The 21,685-nt window shown below is 43.2% G+C and overlaps 3 protein-coding genes across 3 annotated transcripts; 1 reads left to right on the forward strand and 2 right to left on the reverse strand.

Moving 5' to 3' along the window:
* Nucleotides 1-2,419: 2,419 nt before the first annotated feature.
* LOC101778350 (protein IQ-DOMAIN 32) lies at nt 2,420-7,988 on the forward strand. The gene is made up of 6 exons (XM_004960130.2): nt 2,420-2,766; nt 4,197-4,871; nt 4,984-5,154; nt 5,734-5,790; nt 5,878-7,507; nt 7,630-7,988. Exons 1-6 carry the CDS (start codon nt 2,662-2,664, stop codon nt 7,647-7,649), a joined length of 2,658 nt encoding a protein of 885 aa, XP_004960187.1. The 5' UTR covers nt 2,420-2,661; the 3' UTR covers nt 7,650-7,988.
* Nucleotides 7,989-13,725: 5,737 nt separating this feature from the next.
* LOC101778751 (zinc finger CCCH domain-containing protein 30) lies at nt 13,726-19,830 on the reverse strand. Its single transcript, XM_004960131.3, has 4 exons — nt 19,384-19,830; nt 15,206-15,415; nt 14,995-15,119; nt 13,726-14,906 (listed from the first exon to the last, which is right to left on the reverse strand). The coding sequence occupies exons 1-4, from the start codon at nt 19,441-19,443 to the stop codon at nt 13,949-13,951; spliced, it is 1,353 nt and encodes a 450-aa protein (XP_004960188.1). The 5' UTR covers nt 19,444-19,830; the 3' UTR covers nt 13,726-13,948.
* Nucleotides 19,831-20,852: 1,022 nt separating this feature from the next.
* LOC101779434 (PHD finger-like domain-containing protein 5B) lies at nt 20,853-21,470 on the reverse strand. The gene has a single exon (XM_014804888.2). It carries the CDS (start codon nt 21,451-21,453, stop codon nt 21,121-21,123), a length of 333 nt encoding a protein of 110 aa, XP_014660374.1. The 5' UTR covers nt 21,454-21,470; the 3' UTR covers nt 20,853-21,120.
* Nucleotides 21,471-21,685: the final 215 nt, after the last annotated feature.

Genomic DNA, 21,685 nt, shown 5'->3' on the forward strand with positions numbered 1-21,685 from the left:
AATGCTAGTGCCATGGTAGCTACTTTCTGTTAGGGAAACTGTCAGTAGCATGGTCAAGAACAGATGTTGACCCTGCAGAATCAGGTACCGCACTGAACATTAGGGACCAAAATAATCATGGCCCCTTTTAGCCTCTGCAGTGCTCATTATCCTGGCGCTCTCTGCCGCTGCTGGTCATTCTTTTCCTCGATCCAGGCCTTTAGGCCGAGCATCATTTGCTGCTGCCCTGCCGAAAGAGCAGCTTCGTGCTTGGACGCGTGCTCTGCGATTCCAAGCATCGCACATTTCATAATCGCCGGCTGGTTACTGCCAGGTCCTGACGCTTTGACCACTGTTAGTGAGGTGATTAGAGGTAGAGAGGATACAAACTCTTGTTCAGGAGCACGATGCTTAGTTTGATCACATGGTAATCAGGGTTTTTGGAGAGGAGAGGCCGGTAGTTAAGAGTAACCGCTACGGCCGGCGTGGAGAGGAGAGGATAATGTTTACGGCTTTGAGGGAGGAGGGTACCACTGCACGTGGCGGTAACGTGCGCTGCGTCGACGGGGGCGAGCAGGTGGTGGTGGCCGGCGACGTGTCCATGTGCGAAAGGCTGGCACGTGCCGGGTGGCGTCGCGGGCCCACTTTGTTTCACAAGTATACGTTGGTGTCCGCCGCTCTCAAAGCCTTGCTGCCTTGGGTGTCAGTGTCACATGTACGTACACTACCGTTTGCTGGCAGTGGTATTCAACAAGTATTCCCTCCGGCCGCAACTATCCGAACTCCGAATTGAATATAATTTCACCGGAAATGATAAAATTTGACCAAAATTATTCTGTAGAGGGCAGTGACACGAGTAGATTTACCGTCAAGTTCACGCTTTGAATATTGGAACCCATGCTGAGTGGAACAGGAGCACTGTCAAAAGTAGCTGTTGCCTCTGAAGCTTCGTGGTGACGGTTTCACCCTGCTCCATTCCAGGCAAAGATCCAACCAAACCAACCGAACAGAAAAGGAAACGGGCCGTGGCAGCGTTCAGCGCGCGCCGCGCGTGCTTTGCTTGCTGCGTCGCCCCGCACCCGCAACCACAGAGGCAGGCAGCTCGTGAGCGGGCGCGCCCGAGGCCGGCCGAGCAGCAACGGCATGGTGCCGCGGTTCCTCCCCTTTTCGGGCGTCGGATCAGCGGCAGGTCACGTGAACTCGCCAACCAGCCGCAGGCCCGTCCCCCGTACCCGCAGGCCATGCGGCGCATGCGCTCCGGGTCCGGGGGCGCGCGGGGCAGAGCGGAGCGGACGCCATCTCCAGGGGTGCGAGGCCAGCGGCAACGCTTTCTCGTGTTCGCCCCACACGTCTCCCCGTCTCCTCGTGCCCCTATGCCGGCCGGGCGTCCGCTGCGTCCTGTTCGGCGGCTCCCACCGTTAGCATTTTGCTCGTGACAAGCACAGGAACCTTCGTCTGGAGAGTTCTCGCACACTGTTCAAGGGCTCAAGCGTCCTGGGCAGGACAGGACACTGATTTGTGATCTCCATGGCTTTCAAGAGGGAGAACCCTGTGATGCCAGCGTACGGCGTTAAACAGTGAGGAACGGCGCTGACCTCTGTGACTGTTAGTGACAAGCAAGGAAGCGAAATCTCGAGCCAGGAAGCATTGCTATGCCAAGTACAAGTCGCTATGCTAGTGCCTAGTGGTAGGCGTGGCAATAATGCGGCTGTAATTGGCAGCTTGAAGCCAAGCTACCGTAACCTTCAAATCACAACAATCCGGAAAACCAAAATTGCGTCGGCGGGAACGGGACGCAGCCGTGCCGTGAAGGCAGCAGCGATGCTGTTCCATCGATCTTGCTTCGCTCATGGTCGTCATCTTGAGGTCCGCCTGATCCATTTGGATAAGGACACTTACTATGTGTTGCTTTCTACGGAATTTTGTAAGGACCGTTTTGCTTCAGCACTTGGTTCATGGCTTCAAAGCATCTTCCTCTCCAAAAAAGGCAAGGGAAGGGAAATGACACAACCTACAGCTGAAACTATGGCTCTCCAAACGAAAACAGTAGTCTCACTCTCACTTCCATCTCTCTTTATCTTATACATAAACCAGAGCAAACTATCTTAAAAATGCTCTATCCATTCCAAATTACTATTTATTTTGATGCATGTTCAGTGCATATCGAAAACTATATATCTAAAAAAGTTAAAATGGATAATAATTTAGGATGGGGGAGTGTATCTTAAATTAGGTTTTAACTTGATCTTTTTCCTCTAGTCAAGCCCTTTCAAATTCTAGGAACATACAACAAATTAAATTCTAAATATATGAAAGCAATTTAATTTACTGAAAAGCAATACAAGCAAAAAAATCCCGTGCAGAATATCAAAAGAGAGCACGGGATTTTTTTTTAGGATAAAGGAAAGCACGGGGAAGTAAAAGAATAGATAGAGCGGAGGGCCCGAGGAGGCCTCCAAAATATAACAGCAGAGGTGCACAGGCGCACAGCCGCAAGCAAACAAGCGGAGCCGCACCCAAACGCGCAGCCGCAGCGTAGAAGGAGCAGAGCGGCCATCCGCTGCCGTCCTGTTCCGCTCCAGACTCCAGAAACGCACGAGCGCTGCAGAGCTGAGCACTTGACTGGACTGACTGAGGCGGCGGCGGCCGCGCGGCAGGAGCGAGCGATCCCACTCCCTCCCCATGGCGCGGTCCAAGAACGGCTGCCTCAAGATCCTCGTCTGCGCCGGCTCCGGATCCGACCCGTCCGCCGGCTCCGACGCCGACGCCGACGAACACCCCGACGAGGTACCGTGCTGCGTGCCCCCCAGCCCCGAGCTTTCCGTGCAGCGGAATGCGGCGTCTTTCTCTCGCGTGGCGTCTCTCCTGCTGTCGAAAGTTGTTTCCTTTTCCAGCTGGTGTGCTTGTTTCGGTAGATCTCTGCTGAATGCGTGGGGTTCAGGGGTAGGGTGTGGGCAATTCTTGCTAGATCTGGGTTTAATTCGGAGCGGGAGCTGGAATCAAGTGGCGAATTGGGAGAATCCTCACTGACGTGCAGCTCCGCTCGCTCACTTCGTGGGCTTAAGTTTTGATTTCGAAATTGTTGTGCGAAGTTGACAGGTGGACAATTGCTCAGCATTTGTTGAGCAACTGAGCATGATGTTGCCTCACTGCATGGACACTGTTCTTCACCTGATTTTTTTTTGAAAGAACTTCACCTGAAAATTTCGTTTCGTTCTTTCTGGATGAAACTAAAGAAAAAAAAACTTTCCTTTCATCTTTTGCGGCGTGGCCCTTGCTGCTGGGAGTGCCATGTCTGGTGTGGCTTAGGGTGCTGTTTTGTGTCGTCATGATCCCATGCAGCACAGCAAGGAGGGATCTGATGCTGCAGTCTTTGTTTGCTCCATGTAGAGTGCTATGCAAGTGCTTTCAGCCTTTCACTGTTTCTCCCTCGGCCTGATTGTTTCCAGCCTTGTCCCCTCCCGATTTGACAGTTTTGTTTTAAAGGATGGGCTACTGATGACTTTATTCTCTACTAAGACTTCAATACATGGAGGTGTTACCTGAAGATCTCGGGTAAAATCACCATTTAGACTTCGAAGTCTTGTATGAAAAACATGTGGTAGAATGGGGTCTTGATTTTTGGCAAGTCAGCCTGCATAGCTGTATGCTGTACCTGGTGAATTAGGAGAGGTAGTAGCTCACTTAAATTTACAAAAGTACACAAAGTTTGTTACACGTTAATGGAACATCAGTAATAATAAATCATAGATATTTTGCTTGAGATTTAGTCTTCACCTACTGTCAGTACATGCACACTTTTAAGCGGTGCACTTTATCCCAAGTATTACCTAAATCAGATCAGTCTGCTTTCCTCACATAGTAATGCACCATTCTTTTTGGAAATAAATGGACACAGAGACCTCCACTGCCTAAGGAAATAATATATAAATAAGAGAAAACATAAATGTAATCAATGTGTGTATTTGACTTATTGATCGTGACTGGTGATTGATGAAGAATGTCTATTTGGAATTTAAATTTAATCACCATATGTTTGCAGAGGCTGAATGAGAGCTGTATTTCATATGTTTTGGGTATATTTGGATAGACATTACTACCTTTCACCTTTACAGTCTAATTCTCAATATCTGTTAAAAGTAACAAGAATTTCTCACTTTCTTTCCCGTATCTATTACGGAACTTCATGCTAATGGGTACATGTTGGCTGTTTTCAGAACAAGGCCATATCAGATAAAAGCAGATGGAGCTTTCGTAGGAGGTCTACAAGGCATCGAGTTCTGAAGAACTCGGATATCTCAGAACCTGAAACTCTTAGTTCGAGCAAAGCAAAGGCTGAAATTACACCAAGCAACAATGTTTATACTTCAACATACTCTTATGCCTCGGAGAAGCCTCTGCATCAAGACAAGCCAGATGAGAAGATTCTACATGAAGAAAAATCAGAGGAGAAGCCTCTGTATCAAGAGATGTCTGATGAAAAGCTGATGGATAAGCCAATTGAAAAGCCTGTTGACAAACTTATGGAAGAACCAGCTGACCAGATAAATGAAAAGTCAATTGAACAGCCTGCTGAGGAGACAACTGAAACACCAACTGAAGAGTCAGTCGAAAAAATTACTGACGCACCAACTGAAGTGCCAGCTGAAAAAATAAGTGAGGCAGCATCTGAAGATCCAGCTGAAAGGATAGTGGAAAATTCAATCGAAGAGACACCCGAAAGGGAAGTTGAGGAACTGATTGAAAAGCCAACTGAAAGTATTTCTGTCTCATCAACTGTGCCGAAGCAGGAGGAAACCACCTCACTTGTTGAAGGAAGCAGTGCAGACCCTGAGGAGGATCACATGGAGTCTGCAGCTGCTGCTCTTCAGCCTGGCTGTGGGACAGACTTTGTATGTTGCAATTCTTGGCCTTGTAATGTTATGCTTAGTTATTTCTCTTTTGATGTTTTCAATTATTATGATATTATCAGCTAAAAAAATTAAGCCGTTTGCATGACTGCAGGCAAGGCAAGAACTATTGAATCAGAAGGATCTGGTGAAACTGCAAGCTGTTATACGTGGACGCCTAGTTAGAAAGCAGGCTTCAGAATCTTTGCATTGCTTGCTTGCAATTGTTAAAATTCAAGGATTAATAAGGGCTCGTCAAGCACAGCAATCAGGAGGAAAGGTTCAGGTGAGTGAAGGCTTTCTGTTTAAGGCATAACCGTTTCTCAAAAATTTGGCATCAACTGTGTTAAATGTGGATCATGACAAGTGCACAATGTGATCAATGTTAGCGAACAGGATGACAAAACAAGGTCCAATCAGCCATGTACCATTTCTCAGTATGACCTATTTCTTGCGATGAGTTTAGACAGTACAAACTGATTTGCTGAGTCAGCTGAGTGGAGCTTAGCACTTTAGCAGCGTCATCATTTACTAAGATGTTATGTGCTGGCCATGTGCAGTTTTTCGAAATTGTTATAGCTAGCATCCTGAAAGCTGTCATTCTATTGCTGGTTTTAGGAATTTTGTTTTCCATCCAGTTTCTTAAAGTCGCTACTTCTGTTTCTTGTTTGTTATCTTGTTGGCTGTTGTGAACTTCAATACCATTGCACAAGTGATCCTTTCCTTCTGCACCAAACTTGTAGATGGATCATCACTGTTCATGTTAACAGTGCTGAGTCTGAGTGTATCCCCTGACATTCTTGAGAGTCGCAGTAAATTTTGTTTCTTGATTCCGTGCATTAACATGTTGTTCTCCCTTCTGCAGGAGACTATTGTGCATTCTTCAGGTGAGAGATTGCTTCGCAATGGATTTGCTCTCAAGGTAGGACATGCTATCCATATACTAAAATGTTCCATTTTCTCTCCAATTCGAATTTTTCTCATATTCATGTTGCCTATCTTCTTTCAGCTCATGGACAGCATGCCGACTCCAAAATCCGTTCACATAAAATGTGATCCATCAGAATCTGATATCACATGGAAATGGATGGAGAGGTGGACATCCTTAATTCCGCCAATCAGTGGGGAGAACTTGCCAGAGCACAGAGAAAATGGTGAGTTGATGGGTGAGAATGTGAAAGAAGATGCTCAGCATGATGATGAGGTTGTTCCTTTGGATTCGGATCTATCTTTCCCCAAGTTGGTGCCTGATGATGTGAAAGAGACACTAGGGACATCTGATTCTAGTGCCTTGGAGGCTCCTGCAAGTATCCCAGATGAAAGCTCTGAGGTGGAAATCAAACGTGACCCTGAACCTGAGTTGATTGAAAATATTGATAGAGATGCTGAACAAGTGACTGACCAAAAGACTGAAAATCCTGTGGACGAGTTTTTGATGTCCTCAGATCAACAATCTTCCCAAGCTGATGCATCAAGTGAACCCATCCCTCTTCCTGAAAAAACTGAATCACCCAATGACGACAGTGGTGATGCATATAGTTCTGAGAAGACACTGGAGATGGAAGGTAAAAGGTCTGTGGGGAGAAAGTTGTGCAATCCAGCTTTTGCTGCTGCACAGTTGAAATTTGAAGAGCTGAGCACAAATTCGACAATCAGCAGGTCCAGCAGCTCATCATATCTGGATGGGGCAAGCAAGTCAAGGGTGCATACTCCTCGTCCAGAAGAAGATTACTCGTCAAAGCAAGATAATGACATGGGCCTACCAGAAAGCTCGGTTGCTCATGATGCTAAAATGATAATTGCTGCTTCAGAATGTGGAACTGAAATTTCAATTTCCTCTACACTGGACTCACCAGATAGATCAGAAGGTGATGGCGGGGAGATTGTATTGGAGATTGGAGCTATGGAAAATAGAAACTATGTTCCCGACAAAGCTAATAAGGATGACAGTATTGTGCATTCCGAAGTGAAAAATGCTCATGAAGTAGAAGCTCAGCCGCAAGAGGAGGAACAACAGAATGGCCATGTCTCTGACCCTGAAGTAGAAGCCCAGGCACAAGAGGAGCTTATTCAGGAACTACATGTTGAGCCAGAAAATTCAGATTTGCATGACCATTTGGAAAAACCTGTAGAATCTTATGCCACACCTGAAGGAACTCCTATGAGCCGAGCCACTGTTCCAGAATCTCACGGAACACCATCAAGTGAGGTCTCTGTTAATACCAAAAAGAGCAGGAGCAAAAAGCCCAAGTCCCATGCAAGCAAGAGGTCACTGGCTAGTCCAAGCAGTGATTCAGTAGGACGGAGCAGCACCGATAATTTCTCAAAGGAATCAAGGCGTGCCAAGAGAGAAAACTCAAGCAAGGCTGCTAAGTCCGACCACGTTGACCAAGAACCTCGTATCAGCAACAGCAACCCGTTGCCTAGCTACATGCAGTTTACAGAATCTGCAAGAGCAAAGGCATCTGCTAGCGCATCCCCGAAGATGAGCCCAGATGTGCAGGACAGCAACCCTAGAAAAAGGCATTCTTTGCCCATGACAAATGGCAAGCACGATTCATCTCCCCGCATGCAACGGTCATCGTCGCAGGCCCAGCAAAACGTGAAAAGCAACAGTGCTGTTCCTCACAACTCATCTGGTGAGTGCCTTGTTCTCTCTTACTTTTGTACGTTATTTGATCACATTAGTTACTCTATCCTTGTATCTGCTACCAAGTTCTGTTTGAAGTCTAGTTCTCTTAACGGCCCTTGTTACCTGCAGACAAGAGGTGGCATATCTGATGAGTCCCTGAGCAGCATACTCGCGCGGTGCCATCGAATATCTAGATGGGTTTCTCGTGATGACTCTTTCCTTCTCCTCGCACTCCATACTCTGCTACCAATTTTTTTTTCCTCGATTCGTTGTTGGAACACTGAGTATGGTTGGAAGAAGGGCAGCAGCTGCCGCTTGATATGTGTACATTTGTTGGTTGTTATTGGTTGTGTCATTTGACTGATGATAGTGGTTTCTGTGTGTAATATATATATCCTTGACATGTAACGCAACAGCAGCGGCCTGAAGAGTGTGTGGATTGGTCTGTTATATTTGGCAATATTGAAGTTTCAGTTGGTGTGGATAGAGTTGCCATTTCTTTCTGTATCTGTAGCTGCATGAACGAAACTGAGTTCTGTTCCCATCACCACCTTGCATCGCCTACCCACGGGCTGGCTGGGTGGATAATGGCCGGCCTGTTGAGCCTCTCTTGATGGGCTGATGGTCTCAACTGCTGGGCAACGAGAGCAGGAGGCCAGGAGCCGCCCGCCCAGCCCAGCACGCAGGCAGGCATCGCGTGGACGAGACGAGACGATGACGAATAGCACATGAAATGCTACTGTAGCAAGCCGGCTAGCACGGTAGCACCTGGCTGGATGTTTGGACCGACCCTGGCCGGCGTCCCCATCAACCCGCGCTCAGCTGCCGCCGGGAAAGGAGGCGGCGGCTGAGTGAACGAGGCCGCGGGATCAGCGGGTCATCTGGGAACGGGATTACGGGAAGGAGATAGACGATGCCGGGGGACTCAAACCACCAAACCGGCAGCAGTTTTGATCGAATGCCATTTCTACGATTTGCGACTTGCGAAGTTTTTTTTTTCCTCTCAAAATTGTTGAATGTGAATGTAAAATGAACAGAGATTTGGGAACTCATTTATGTTTATTGATCTCTTTGGATTATATACAAGTGAACAGTCGCGTTGTCTGGACGTGACTGTTCGGGAAAAGGTAACTGTTCAATGGAACAATCTACTAATAAAGGGATATATCCTTCGTAAGCACTACTTATACTAACTAACTGCTAATCCTCTTCCTCTGTTGATGAGATCACCGAGTATAGAGAGGTGTCTGTTAGGAACAGACACACCGTTTCGTAACACCCCCCTTGATCGAATCTTCTTTGAGATTAATGTAGAAGTATCTTGGATTCCTCGAGAAAAACCCTGTGGGAAAAATCTGAGGAATATGTATGTACAAATACGCTATAAAAACTCCTTTAAACCTTATAGGAAAATAAGGAGAAAATAGCATATATGAGTGTGATTTAAATAAATCACCATGCCATTGGTATCCCATTAAAAACCCAATAAACCCAGTGGGAAAAATATTGGAGATACGACATATAGATTACCCCAAAATATTTCAGGAAAAATATAAGGAGTAATATAAATTGATATGTTGCTAAAACTCCTGCAAAAACCCAGTGGAAAAATTAGGAGAAAATATGACAACATATTATTGGTATTGCCTCTTGATAACTTACATGAAAAACCTTTTAAGGGAAAAACTATGGATAAGTTGTGAGAGCAATTTGTGTCTTTGATATTTTCCAAAAAACCCCGATGGGAAAAATAGGAAATATGACACATGCTTATGTTAATATTACCTCATTAAAAACTTTAACAAGAAACCTTGTGAGTAAAACTTGTGAAAGAAAAGAGTTTAATATGATGCTGGTACAGGTTAATATTTAGGAGATATCTCCCCTGATTCTGGCAAATCTCGAAGTCGCCACATACCAATTCCATGTACCAATTTTTGAAATACAGAAGTTGGTAAGGACTTAGTAAATAGATCAGCGAGATTATCACATGACTTGATTTGCAATATGTTTATTTCCCCGCTTTCTTGTAAATCATGGGGATAAAACAGTTTAGGAACAAAATGCTTAGTGATATTGCTCTTTATGTAACATGTTTGCATCTGTGTAACACAAGCAGAATTATCTTCATAGATAATTGTAGGTGATTCAATTGAACCAATACCACATGACTGTTGTACGTGTTTAATCATTCTGCAAAGCCATGCACATTCTCGTGATGCCTTGTATAGAGCAATACTTTCAGAATGATTAGTAGAGGTCGTTGTCATAGTCTGCTTAGAAGATTTCCATGAAATAGCTGTACCTCCGTGTAGGAATACAAATCCTGTTTGGGATTTTCCGTTATGAGGATCAGATAAGTAACCAGCATCAATATAACCAAATATAACCAATCATACTAGGATTATGATTTTTCTTGAAGAATAGACCAATATCCTTTGTACCATTAAGGTATCTGATGATACACTTGGCTCCCGTCCAATGACGGCGAGTTGGGTTCGCACTATGCCTAGCCAGTAAGTTCACTACAAATACGATATCAGGCCTAGTGCAATTTGCAAGATGCATAAGTGCGCCAATGACACTGAGATATGGGATTTCTGGTCCCAACATCTTTTCCCCAATATCCCGTGGTCTAAATGGATCTTTCCCTATTTCTAAGGAACGAACAACCATTGGAGTTTTATTGGGGTATGATTTATCCATATTAAATTTCTCCAATATTTTCTGGATATAGGCTGATTGATGCACTAAAATCCCTGAAGGACGGTGCTCAAATTGTAAGTCTAGGCAATACTTGATCTTACCCAAATCCTTCATCTCGAATTCCATCTTTAGATGTTGGCGTGCTTCTTCTATATCCTTTGGGCTACCAATGATATTTAAATCATCAACATACACGGATATAATACAAAATCCCGTTCGAGATTTCTTAATGAAAACACATGGGCAAACATCATTGTTAGTGTATCCTTTCTTTAGAAGGAATTCACTTAGTCGGTTGTACCACATTCGTCCCGACTGCTTCAAGCCATATAATGACTTTTGTAGTTTTACACAATACATGTTGCGATTTGCGTTTGGATTCGGAATTTGGATTCCATCGGGAACCTTCATGTATATGTCCGAATCAAGTGATCCATATAGATATGCTGTCACCACATCCATTAACTGCATAGATAGATGATTTTGAACTGCCAATGATATTAAGTATCGGAGAGTAATTCCACTCATTACTGGAGAATAGGTTTCATTGTAATCAATGCCGAATCTCTGCGTGAACCCTTGTGCTACTAACCTTGCTTTATATCTCACCACCTTATTGTTCTCATTCCATTTTCGGATGAAAACACATTTAAAGCCTGCAGGAAAGACTTTGGAAGGTGTAGGTATTGCAAATGTGAATACCCCTCTTCTAGTGAGCGAGGCTATCTCAGCTTGAATTGCTTCTTTCCATTGAAGCCAGTCCGAGCGCTTTTTGCACTCTGCCATTGTCTTGGGATCTGGATCATTTAGAAAGACTTCTGCAATTGCTAGTATATGTCGACAACAGTAGTCTTACGATCGTATGATTCTCCTGAATCTATGTAATTGATGGAAATTTCTTTCACCCCATTATTTGACTCTACATTTCCCAAAACTATGGAGTCAGGGTGTTCCGATATCCAAGGATCAGAATTTCGATGCACCGTTGATACGGATTGTGGATTTTGTCCTGATGTTGGATTTTTATCCACTATTGGGTGTCTACCAACTTGAGGTTCGCTTGGATTTACTGATTTGGAGGACTTAGTCCTCGATATCCTCAGACGCTTACTTGGAGCATTATCCTTAGGAGCGGTTGTACTTTTCCCCTTCTTCTTTGGAAGTGGGAGTTGAATGGTTTTTATTGGTACCTCCACTCTTTCAGGCGCATTGCGAGCAGGATAAGAGGATTTAGTGACACCCTTATAATCAGTAAATGCTTCTGGCAGGTTATTTGCAATATGTTGCAAGTTTATGATTTTCTGAACTTGTTGTTCAGTCTCTAGAGTACGTGGATCTGAGGGGGAAATGCCTTGAGCATTCCAGATGATTTCCTGACATTCTATTTGGTACTTGAAGTCTCCCCCTAATATCGGAAAATAGTCCTCATTAAATATGCATTCCGCATATCGGGCCGTGAATAAGTCCCCTGTAAGAGGCTCGAGGTATTTGATAATTGATGGAGATTGCTATCCCACATAGATACCAAGTTTCCTATGTGGACCCCTAGAAGTACGCTTAGGCAGTGAGATCGGTATGTATACAGCGCAACTGAATTTTCACGGATAGGAAATATTTGGCATATTCCCACTACTAATTGCAATGGGGAGACTGCGTGATATGCAGTTGGTCGCAATTGTATTAAGTCAGCAGCGTATAAGACTGCATGACCCCAACTTGAGGTTGGTAGATTGCAATTTTGTAATAACGGTCGTGCAATGAGTTTAATTCTTTTAATAAGAGATTCTGCTAAACCAATTTGTGTATGGACATATGGAATAGAGTGCTGAACTTGAATTTCCAAAGCCATACAATAATTGTTGAAAGCTTTTGAGGAAAATTCAGCAGCATTGTCCATTCGAATTGATTGAATTTGATGTTCAGGATTATATGCTCTAAGTCTAATAACTTGAGCAATAATTTTTGCAAATGCATGGTTATGAGTGGACAAAAGACACACATGAGACCATCTAGTAGATGCATCTATTAGAACCATGAAATACCTGAACGGTCCAGACAGTGGTTGTATAGGGCCACAAATATCTCCTTGAATGCGTTCAAGAAATTTTAGTGGCTCATTTTGAATCTTAGCGGGCGATGGCCGTACGATCAATTTTCCTGTAGCGCATGAAGTGCACATAAAATCTGAAGATTTGGGGAATTTAGCAGTATTTAACTCATGACCATTAGAATTGCTGATAATTTTTCGCATCATCCCTGTACTAGGATGGCCAAGGCGATCATGCCAAGTTTTGAATGCGTCAATATTCTGAAAAATTACCTTATACGCAACATGTGGTACGGGTTTGATGTATGTATAGTACAATCCGGACGAAAAAGAGGGAATTTTTTCAATAATTTGTTTGCTATATCCGCTATTTTTAGTAATGAGGAGAATTTCCTCATTATTATCATCACATGTTTCTATATGAAAACCATTTTGACGGATATCTCTGTAACTTAACAAGGTACGCTTTGAATCGAGATACAATAATGCATCCTCAATTGTAATTTAGGTACCCATGGGGAGTATAATAGTGGCACTACCAGAGCCAATTATTGTAGCATCGCGTCCTGCGATTGTCAAAACATTTCCTTATCTTTTTGTAAGAGTTTGGAAATACTTTGTTTCTCTAAGTATAGAATTAGTGGTACCACTATCCACTAGGCATAATTCCTCCTCCATCAGATTGACCCCGTAGGAACATGGGTTGTTTAGGAGCATTCGCATGTCAGTTGTTCTCTATTCACGAGCGTGCTGATAACGTGTTAAATGTGAATGTAAAATGAACAGAGATTTAGGAACTCATTTATGTTTATTGATCTCTTTGGATTATATACAAGTGAACAGTCACGTTGTATAGACGTGACTGTTCGGGAAAAGGTAAGTGTTCAATGGAACAATCTACTAACGAAAGAACATGTCCTTTGTAGTGCTAACTGCTTATACTAACTAAATGCTAATCCTCTTCCTCTGTCGATGAGATCAGCGAGTATAGAGAGATGTGTGTTAGAAACAGACACACCGTTTCGTAACAAAAATGAACTGAGCTGCTAGTTCAGCTAACAGTTCCTTCTACACACTTTTGGCCGAGCATCAATTTCTGACGAAGAGTAATTCGGTACGTACGAAAGCGGCGCCTTAAACTGTTTTAGCTCATTTCTAACACTTGTGTCTATGCTCATGCCCGTACGTACGACAGTGACGCATACTGGCTTACCGTAGCTACAAAGCTCGAAAGCGACTTGTCCCCTAGCCAAGCAGCCCTCTTCGATTAGTGAACATACCAGCACTCAGATAGTACAAGTCTACAAGACCCAATTTGGTTTTAGCTTTTATTAATGACGTACGAAATCATGATTTAACGATCCGTGGATCTCTGCTTCTTCGTAAGTTCAACGTATCCCAGTCTTGACAAAAACAGAACTTGCCACAAACGACCATGACACACAATTAGCCTGTGCTTCAACAGTTCAACACATTCAGTAAAACTCAGAGCTTCAATTAATCATGGAATGATTTTCTTTCTAAAACATTTTCTTCCCTTGACAAAGATTAAATGGGCACTGGAAGCGAAAGAACCAAGGAACTGAAGCGCAATATTTACTGAATCATTTGGAAAAAAGAAAGAAAGATGGCGAAATAAGAATATCGAACCAAAGAACAGTCAAAAATCAACCAGCAGCAGCCGCTGCTCAATAGTCAATACCGGCCGGCTATTCTGCTGTCTAGCTTTATCCTTTTCGATCCCTTTGGCTGCTCTTTCCTCGCGGCTGACACATCGTGCAGAAACGTGCAGTTTGCACCATTGCGACACCCCCTGGCGCTGTTGAAGTAAGCACAGGGCTTCGTAGGCCTTTGCTTCTCCCTACCTGGCATAGAACCATTGCTAACCACATCAATGGTGCTAGTCTGCGAAGGAACAGAATGGTGATGCATTGCAAACTGCATCCCATGCTGCTGAAGTGGTTCCTGCCTCTCCCCTCCATGCTGATGGATCAGTGTCTTGTAATAGTTGATACCCCTACCTGGAATATTTGAGAAGTTCACTGCTTGACTCGAACTTGCTGGAGGATTCATGCCAACTGAAGGAATAGCTGGAGGCAGCCGATTCATCACAGGTGGTGGAGGTGGCAGCGTAGGGTTTATGTTATGAAATGTTGTCACATGATCTGGGAAAGGGACTGGAATGCTAGCTGTCATTTGGGGCGGTGGGCCTCGTAGCATCGGGGCAGGAACAGGACTGTTGGTTGGTTGTTCATGTTTAAGTGTGCCATATTCTTTCATTAGCCTCTCAAGTTGGGCAGGGTCACTTAGTATTTTGATGAGTAGATCTTGGTCAATCATATTTCCCATTTGATTGCTTTGCATTATTGCGGCAGCCACTGCATCAGGATCAGTGGAGATACCAGCAGCACTTGCTGTGTTGATGGAACCATTGGGGTGCTGCTGTGCAGTGGTAAATGGGGCATCTGAGCCTTGTGGGACCCTGACTATTGCAGAGTCATACTTATCTGACTGATGGTAACTGTTTGGTGGACCAGCTGGTGGTTCTTCCAACTGATCAGAAACATCATCCTCTTCAACAGGGATCAACGGAACCAATTGGGTCCGAGAATCATCAAAATAGGAGTCTTTCACATCAGGAGAGACAAATGGGCTGGATTGGCACAAGGAGTTCACACATAAGAATTGGTGCAAGAAGAGTCAAATCTGAAGCATTATAAATTGAAGTAGAGCTTGCTTACTTCGGAGGAATGTTTGATGACCGTGGATATATAGCCTCAAGGGCTCCAAATATTCTCTCATTCTGTAAGGCAGCCTCAACACTTTCTTCTCCAGCGACAACAAGCCAGTCAGGATTGTACAATATCTGCATCCAATACAAGGTTGAGAACGATCTTAAAGTTATCTTGGCATTAGTAGAGTGCAGAGTTCAAACTCATGAATACTAATTACCTGTGGTGGGCATCTCCACCTAATAAGAGGGATTTGAGATATGTCAATTTTGTGATCGTTGGTTGGCTGCAATGATTCAAAGCCCGGAGGCAGTGAATCATCCGAGCTTGGGCCAGCTGCATGCATTAACCATGAGCCTTTTGCTTGCAGATTATCTTGCGGTCTTAATCCAGCTTGAGAAGGGGAATCCTCTGAGAGAAAAAGCCTTACCTGACAGATTCATGAGATCATGATGGATTAGTATTTACTTATTTACATGTTATAACTTTTTATTGACTAGGAAACAGCAAACCTACATTAGAAACAAACAAATTCCGCAAGAACGAAAGAGCAATAAGGTAATTGCTACTTGAACCTAACTATCATAAGTAGTTTGATTCAAGAAGGGCACATAATGGCACAGGATACAGGATAAAAAGATCAGCTGATGAGCTCAGTTACATAGACACTTCTATCCGAGCATAGGCCAGCCAGTCCAGTGTATATCCAACTAAAAAAATAGTAATAGAATCAGCAAATTGCCATAGTTTGAATAATAATCACACATCTATCCATTACGTAGCTGTCATGAAAAGCAACTCCAGTTTGAAATATTGACACAGAACGATTTTGTAATCTAACTATATAAAAATCTATGTCCAACATCAGAGTTGATCATTAACTAAATTACCAGTACAAGTATCCATGTGGTTGATCACTTGACCAAAATCATGGTAGCTCTTAAGAAATATAGACACAATCATCCAAAATGCCATAAGTAAAAAAATGGTTGTATTCGAATATGAGAAAACAAGGATGTGCCAACCACCATTCTTCCTTTATCCTTGGATGGGAATACTGGAAGGTTATCACGGGCATGGGGGGATTGGAGTCCATGAGTAAACTTATCATCGATAAAACATTCCACCGACATATAGATAGATGCTTCAAACAATGAATTACCAGTGCACACGGATCTAGGGCTGAAAAGCATGAATGCCATATGATAAGATGCACAACTACAAAAGCATCAAGATGATTTTGGACAAGAATCCAAGAAAACACATAGTAACCTATATAATATTGCTTATAATTTCAGCCAATAAGCTGAAGAAGGCTTTGGCCTTTCATCATGATACTTTAATACCACATTCAGAATGATGAGATGAATGCAGTTCGTCTATAGCACCTAAAAGGGCATACAAAGATTCTGCCCGGCCATATATCTTACAGAAATGATTTTTGTGTGCATAAAAAGCCAAAAAAATAACTTTTAGTAATAAGATAAGAAATACATAGAAACAAATAAGACAATTAAAGAAGAGGTCAACAGTGTCCAGTGAATCACTAGATTCTCGAGTTGACTTAATGGAGCCATGTAAACTTTCTTGCAGTCATTAGTGACAGGAACAATACACCAAAATATATTGTTTGATTGTTGTACACACTTCTAACTATCCCTCGTCCATTTCCACCAACGCTGTAGTCCAATTATTAACATATGGAAGCATGCTATAATGTCATATCCTTCCAGATCTTTTCTGCTGCAATTTACTCATTCACTACATGTATATGTGACCATTTAAAAAACATGCAGTTGAGATTGCATGTACTTGAGGTTAGATATCAGGAAATCATACATTTGTTAGCTTGCTTTGGTTCAGATTACACAGTCCTGCATGGGACGGATTCATTAAGCTATGACATTTTGTGTCTATACCAGACATGCAGATAATGTCAGTTACAAGATTCATCAGATAGCTAGCATGCATGAGACAAAGCATGCAATATAATTGTTGCCGTGGACCACTGGAAGTAAGGAGTGCTCCATTCAATGCCAAACTTTGGCACAAGTTTGACATTTTAACATGTTCAATTGATTTTCACAGTTGTGCCTAACCACTTCATCAGCCCTACACCTTCTGTTTTGAAACACCGCTAGGCATTTTTTTTCTCCTAAAGAAGTTTAGGACTTGATTTACAAATAAAAGTGGGACAATTAGAGGCAGAGATCAACGAGCAATACTCATGGAAATCATGGATGCATGATAATGTCGAATTTTGATAATATGCCACAATTCCTCTGTTTAGCATCGCATTACTCTAGCCACCTGCAAAAGTAAATCACCTAGCCACGTTAGCGTCACTACCTGCCTAGCGCCTAGTTTTTTTTTTTTGAAACATTGTACACACCCAAACTATCACAGTTGGCCGGCAACAACACACTGTTTGGGAATAAAACTGTGGCAGCATTCTGCAGTAGTGACCCAGCACGGCTTTGTCTCTCATGCAGACTAACTCTGCTGCCCTATACATATAACTCTGCTTCAAAATGTATGTCCAGTCCACATACTTAGGAGGCATAGAATTTTGTTAAGATTAAATGGAATTATGTCAAATATGTACTCGTTGGGTAGATCGATTCATCTATCTAATAAGACTAGAAATGATAGAATTTTATAAATATTTGATTACCTGACATACAAATCTACAAGACATCTTATATTATGACCAGAGACTTAGCATTTCCATTTTACACTGATCCTTTATGTCATAACAATATCATATTATTACAATGTAGTGATGTACAGAAGGCCCAAGTGGGAGCTAATGCTACAAACTAGTGTGGTGCTATAATCAACAAGCTGCCGGATATGCATGGGCACCTGCCTAACCATGAAGGTGAAACTTTCCTTCTGTACATGAAATACCAAGACTTCATCATGAAGACTTGTTTATTTTAGGACAAATAGGCATGATGATAGGATTATTCTATGTTAAATTTAATGAATAGGAATAGGACATAATACGATGAGCTCACAGCACACCATTGGATTGCAGTGAGAGAACAACCTTGTCATCTCAAAACACGAGACATCAAAACACAAGACAAATTATATTCTTGAGCATAATGAACCTCAACTGGACACTGTGAAATGCCTGTCACTACATTTAAAATGAACAAATTGCATTGTGGTGTTGCAGAATCATTGTACATACGTATCGTGGCATTTGATATGGAAGATGCTTCTGTAAAAAAATGTTTTCTCCAAGTATTTCACATCCAAGGTATGATATTTGCATCCTCCTTTCTCACATTGTGTCATGGATACTTTGCTTATCTTTAAAAAAAATGTAAAAAATATTTCTCACAGGTAACAAATATAGAACAGGAGCATAATGTGTATATGATTTTTTTTTAAAAAAAGCAATCATGCTCATGGGTAATGAACTTGTTTACGCTCATTATATTCGTGTTAAAACTAAAAATGAACAATGAGTTTTATTTTTCAAAAGATAAGTCTCACACATACAAATGCTGAGAAAACAGTTATCTTTATTGACATTTGGCAGCTACAGAATTTCTGTCTTGAGTAGGCCAAGATTACTCTATTCAAGACTGCCTGGTAACAAAATTCAGCATACAATTGAAAAAAAAAATCTGCGGTGAACTGGAACATAAACACAACAGCATAAAATCAGATCAATCCCGTTTAACTACATTTCAACCAAATTTAAATTTATACTTGTAATCACCATTTCCTTTCTATGGAGAATGCATGAAATGAATTTACTATTTAACACATAATTCCCTGGAGGAATATTATGCAGTTGGAACATATGCAGTAATTATCAACATGTATCATGGGATCTTTGAAAGTAATGTGTCATTGCTTGTTTCGTAAAGTTGTTTCAGGCATCATTTTGTTCACTATTTTAGCCCAAGTCCACATTTGCTGGGTTATTTCATTGATTCCTGTCACTTGCATATTGCTGTTGTTTAACTGGTATAAGAAGATCGTTCATTCTCTTCTGCAATTATTTGGGTGCAAGGAACACCAGCAATGTCTCATTTGCAGAAGTCAGGATCGAATCCATCTCAGTCGTTTCTTCTGCCCATAGCATTGGGAAGAATTTTTTTTTTTTGAAAAGGCATTGCGAAGTTAAAATTGCATGTTCGTTTTAGGCAAGTCGAACACATTGTGCAATCAAAACATAACAAATAGATCGTGCCTCCTCATTGTAACACGGAGTTGGACGGATTAAATCAACAAGAAGCAAAAAAAACAAAAAAAAACCTTCAAACCGCGAGCAAGCCGCGAAGGATTGGAAGGTGAGGGGGGAGCGCGAATCGTTCTCCTCGCCGTGGCGGCGGACGAACTCATCCATCATTACGGCGAGGATTTTTATCACAATACCTTGCAGAGATTGGCCCCGGTGGCCCACGAAACGCGCCTGGGCCGCCTGGACCCCATCATTACTTGGCACTCCCCCAAACCGATCTATAGGCGCGGGAACCCTAGGCGGCGGGGCGATGCGGCGGCGATCGAAGGGGCGCAATCCGGAAGGCTCTCTGCTGGTCCGGACCAGGGATCGGGGTCATCTAGGGTTTCCGCTCCCCCCGCCTCCTCCCCGTCCTCACCGGACCGCGAGGGGGTACGGTGACCTCGCGGGAGGATGGCGATAGCGGCGGCGGCGGCGGCGGCGGGAGGGTGTGGATTTGGAAGGGGGCGATGAGACGGGAGGTGGTGGTGGTGGGGAGGAGCAGGAGGATGTGCTGGCGTCGGCGCCCCCCCTTTTGTTTTGTTGGCTTCTCTCTCTCTCGCCCCCTCTCGTCGTCGCGTCGATTTGATTTGATTTGGTTTGATTTCACCCCCTTTCTCTCCGCGATTTCCCACCGTTTTCTAGGATAATGGGTGGTGGTGTGGGGGCGGCCTGGTTTGCATTAATAAATTTCGGCGGTTTCTGCGGCTTTTCTTCCAGACTCCAGAGAAACCAGGCGCCCCTGTTGTTGTAGGCAGGCAGGTCATGTGACTGACGGACGGCCTCTCCTTTTTCGATCATGGTTCCTGTAATTTTTTAAGCCGGTAGATTAGCGTCTCCTTCGAGGAGACGTATCAGATGCCAACTCTTCTTTAGAGTACTTCTCTCGACAGACTCTGGTGATGTTTAGCTTGGATTTTTTTTGGATTTTTGTATAATGACTTCTAGGTTTAAAAATACTTTGGTGCTTTGCTGTTGACGGAGGATAAACCGTGTAATTGTCTCTGCATCTAACCTCTTTATCTGTCCAATTTGACTCATGTAGATGTGCTACGCAAGATGGCAGGCCTAGGTGCAGTGCAGGCACTCAAACCGTCAAACGCATCAGCAGCCATCATCACAATGACCAGGCAACCACCGTGCAGTTCAACTAACCCAGCACATCTGATTGCTCAAGGATTACCTCGTGAGTGCCAGTGACAATGGCATGACATGACGTGACATGCTGGTATCATGCAACGCAACACAGTGTACTTTCTAGAATGACGCGATATATTTTCTTAGATAGATCCAAACTTTATTTTATGTAGTTCAGGAAACAAAATGCCGCCCTTGCATACAGGCTCACCAAACTGATCATATTGTTTCCAGCTGATTCTCAGCAAAAGCAAACCATGCACACTCAGCTACAACTCATGTACCAATATCTTTTCCGTTCAGATGACACTAATAAAAGGTTGTTAGAACTGACGAAGCAATCGTATTGTACTTCCGTCCAAAATATAGTTAATATTTTTAACTTTGACCACCAATACCTAAAAAATTCTAATTAAAAAGTTATAATAGTTGGTTTTCAATATAAATCTACTTTTGTTCTCTAAACGTATATTCTGGGACGGAGGAGTATGCTAGAAATGGTCGTGTGTTCCAGAATTTTTAAGACCAACCGTGGCCATCACCGTACCACATAAATTGCATAATCCAGCTTCTAGAGTATTACACCATACAGTTGAACTACTTATTACAAAGCATATCAGGGGGGTGTATCCTCACATCAATATCAAATCATAAACACAAATACAAAGCTGCTGCCTCAGGCAACCTGCTCTCAGCATCAGTGCGACAGAACACAAACACGCAGCCAGTAGAACCCAGCAACTCCCTCTGCTCGATCATCTCTTCTTAAAACCATACTTCTTGCGCTCATAAAAGAGATCAGTCTTTGCGCTTCCAAGATTGACAATCTTCGGACAACCATCCCGGTCCTTCTCCTGCTGGGTACACTCCTTGCAGTAGTAGGCGTCTGAGATGCCGACTCCTCCACAGATCACACACCTTCCCTGGAATGAGCCATAGTTGCACTCGTCGCACACCCGGACAAGCGTGCATGGACGCACGTATGAGTCGCAGATGACACACTTGCCATCGCATTTCTCACAGAGGCGACCGATCGCAATGCCGGGCTGCTTCCGGCACATGATGAGATCAGGATGATGCTTCGCCATTGCTGTCGGATGCTAACCTGCAAAAATCATCGTAGAATAGTATACAGGTAAGAATCATGCGATGCTATAGTTTGTTAGCAGCTGGGAGAACAAGCACAGGAGCAAAATTTCAGTGAAATGTCAACAATTTCTTAATTCAATCAATTATACATATAGCTGTCCATAGCACTAGGAGATTTTGGTGAGCATCTCCTAGAGGAGCAAACTTTAGTGTGGTGACCCAAGATTAGCA

The sequence above is a fragment of the Setaria italica genome, chromosome III, assembly GCF_000263155.2.
Source record: "Setaria italica strain Yugu1 chromosome III, Setaria_italica_v2.0, whole genome shotgun sequence".
Taxonomy (NCBI): domain Eukaryota; kingdom Viridiplantae; phylum Streptophyta; class Magnoliopsida; order Poales; family Poaceae; genus Setaria; species Setaria italica.

Coding starts and splice junctions, on each gene's coding strand:
- LOC101778350 (XM_004960130.2), top strand. CDS start 2,662: ATGGCGCGGTCCAAGAACGGCTGCCTCAAGATCCTCGTCTGCGCCGGC. Junction 5,155..5,733: donor AATCAGGAGGAAAGGTTCAG/GTGAGTGAAGGC, acceptor TCCCTTCTGCAG/GAGACTATTGTGCATTCTTC. Junction 7,508..7,629: donor TGTTCCTCACAACTCATCTG/GTGAGTGCCTTG, acceptor TGTTACCTGCAG/ACAAGAGGTGGCATATCTGA.
- LOC101778751 (XM_004960131.3), bottom strand. CDS start 19,443: ATGATGGGGTCCAGGCGGCCCAGGCGCGTTTCGTGGGCCACCGGGGCC. Junction 15,120..15,205: donor GGTGGAGATGCCCACCACAG/GTAATTAGTATT, acceptor TATTGGATGCAG/ATATTGTACAATCCTGACTG. Junction 14,907..14,994: donor TCATCAAACATTCCTCCGAA/GTAAGCAAGCTC, acceptor GTGCCAATCCAG/CCCATTTGTCTCTCCTGATG.
- LOC101779434 (XM_014804888.2), bottom strand. CDS start 21,453: ATGGCGAAGCATCATCCTGATCTCATCATGTGCCGGAAGCAGCCCGGC.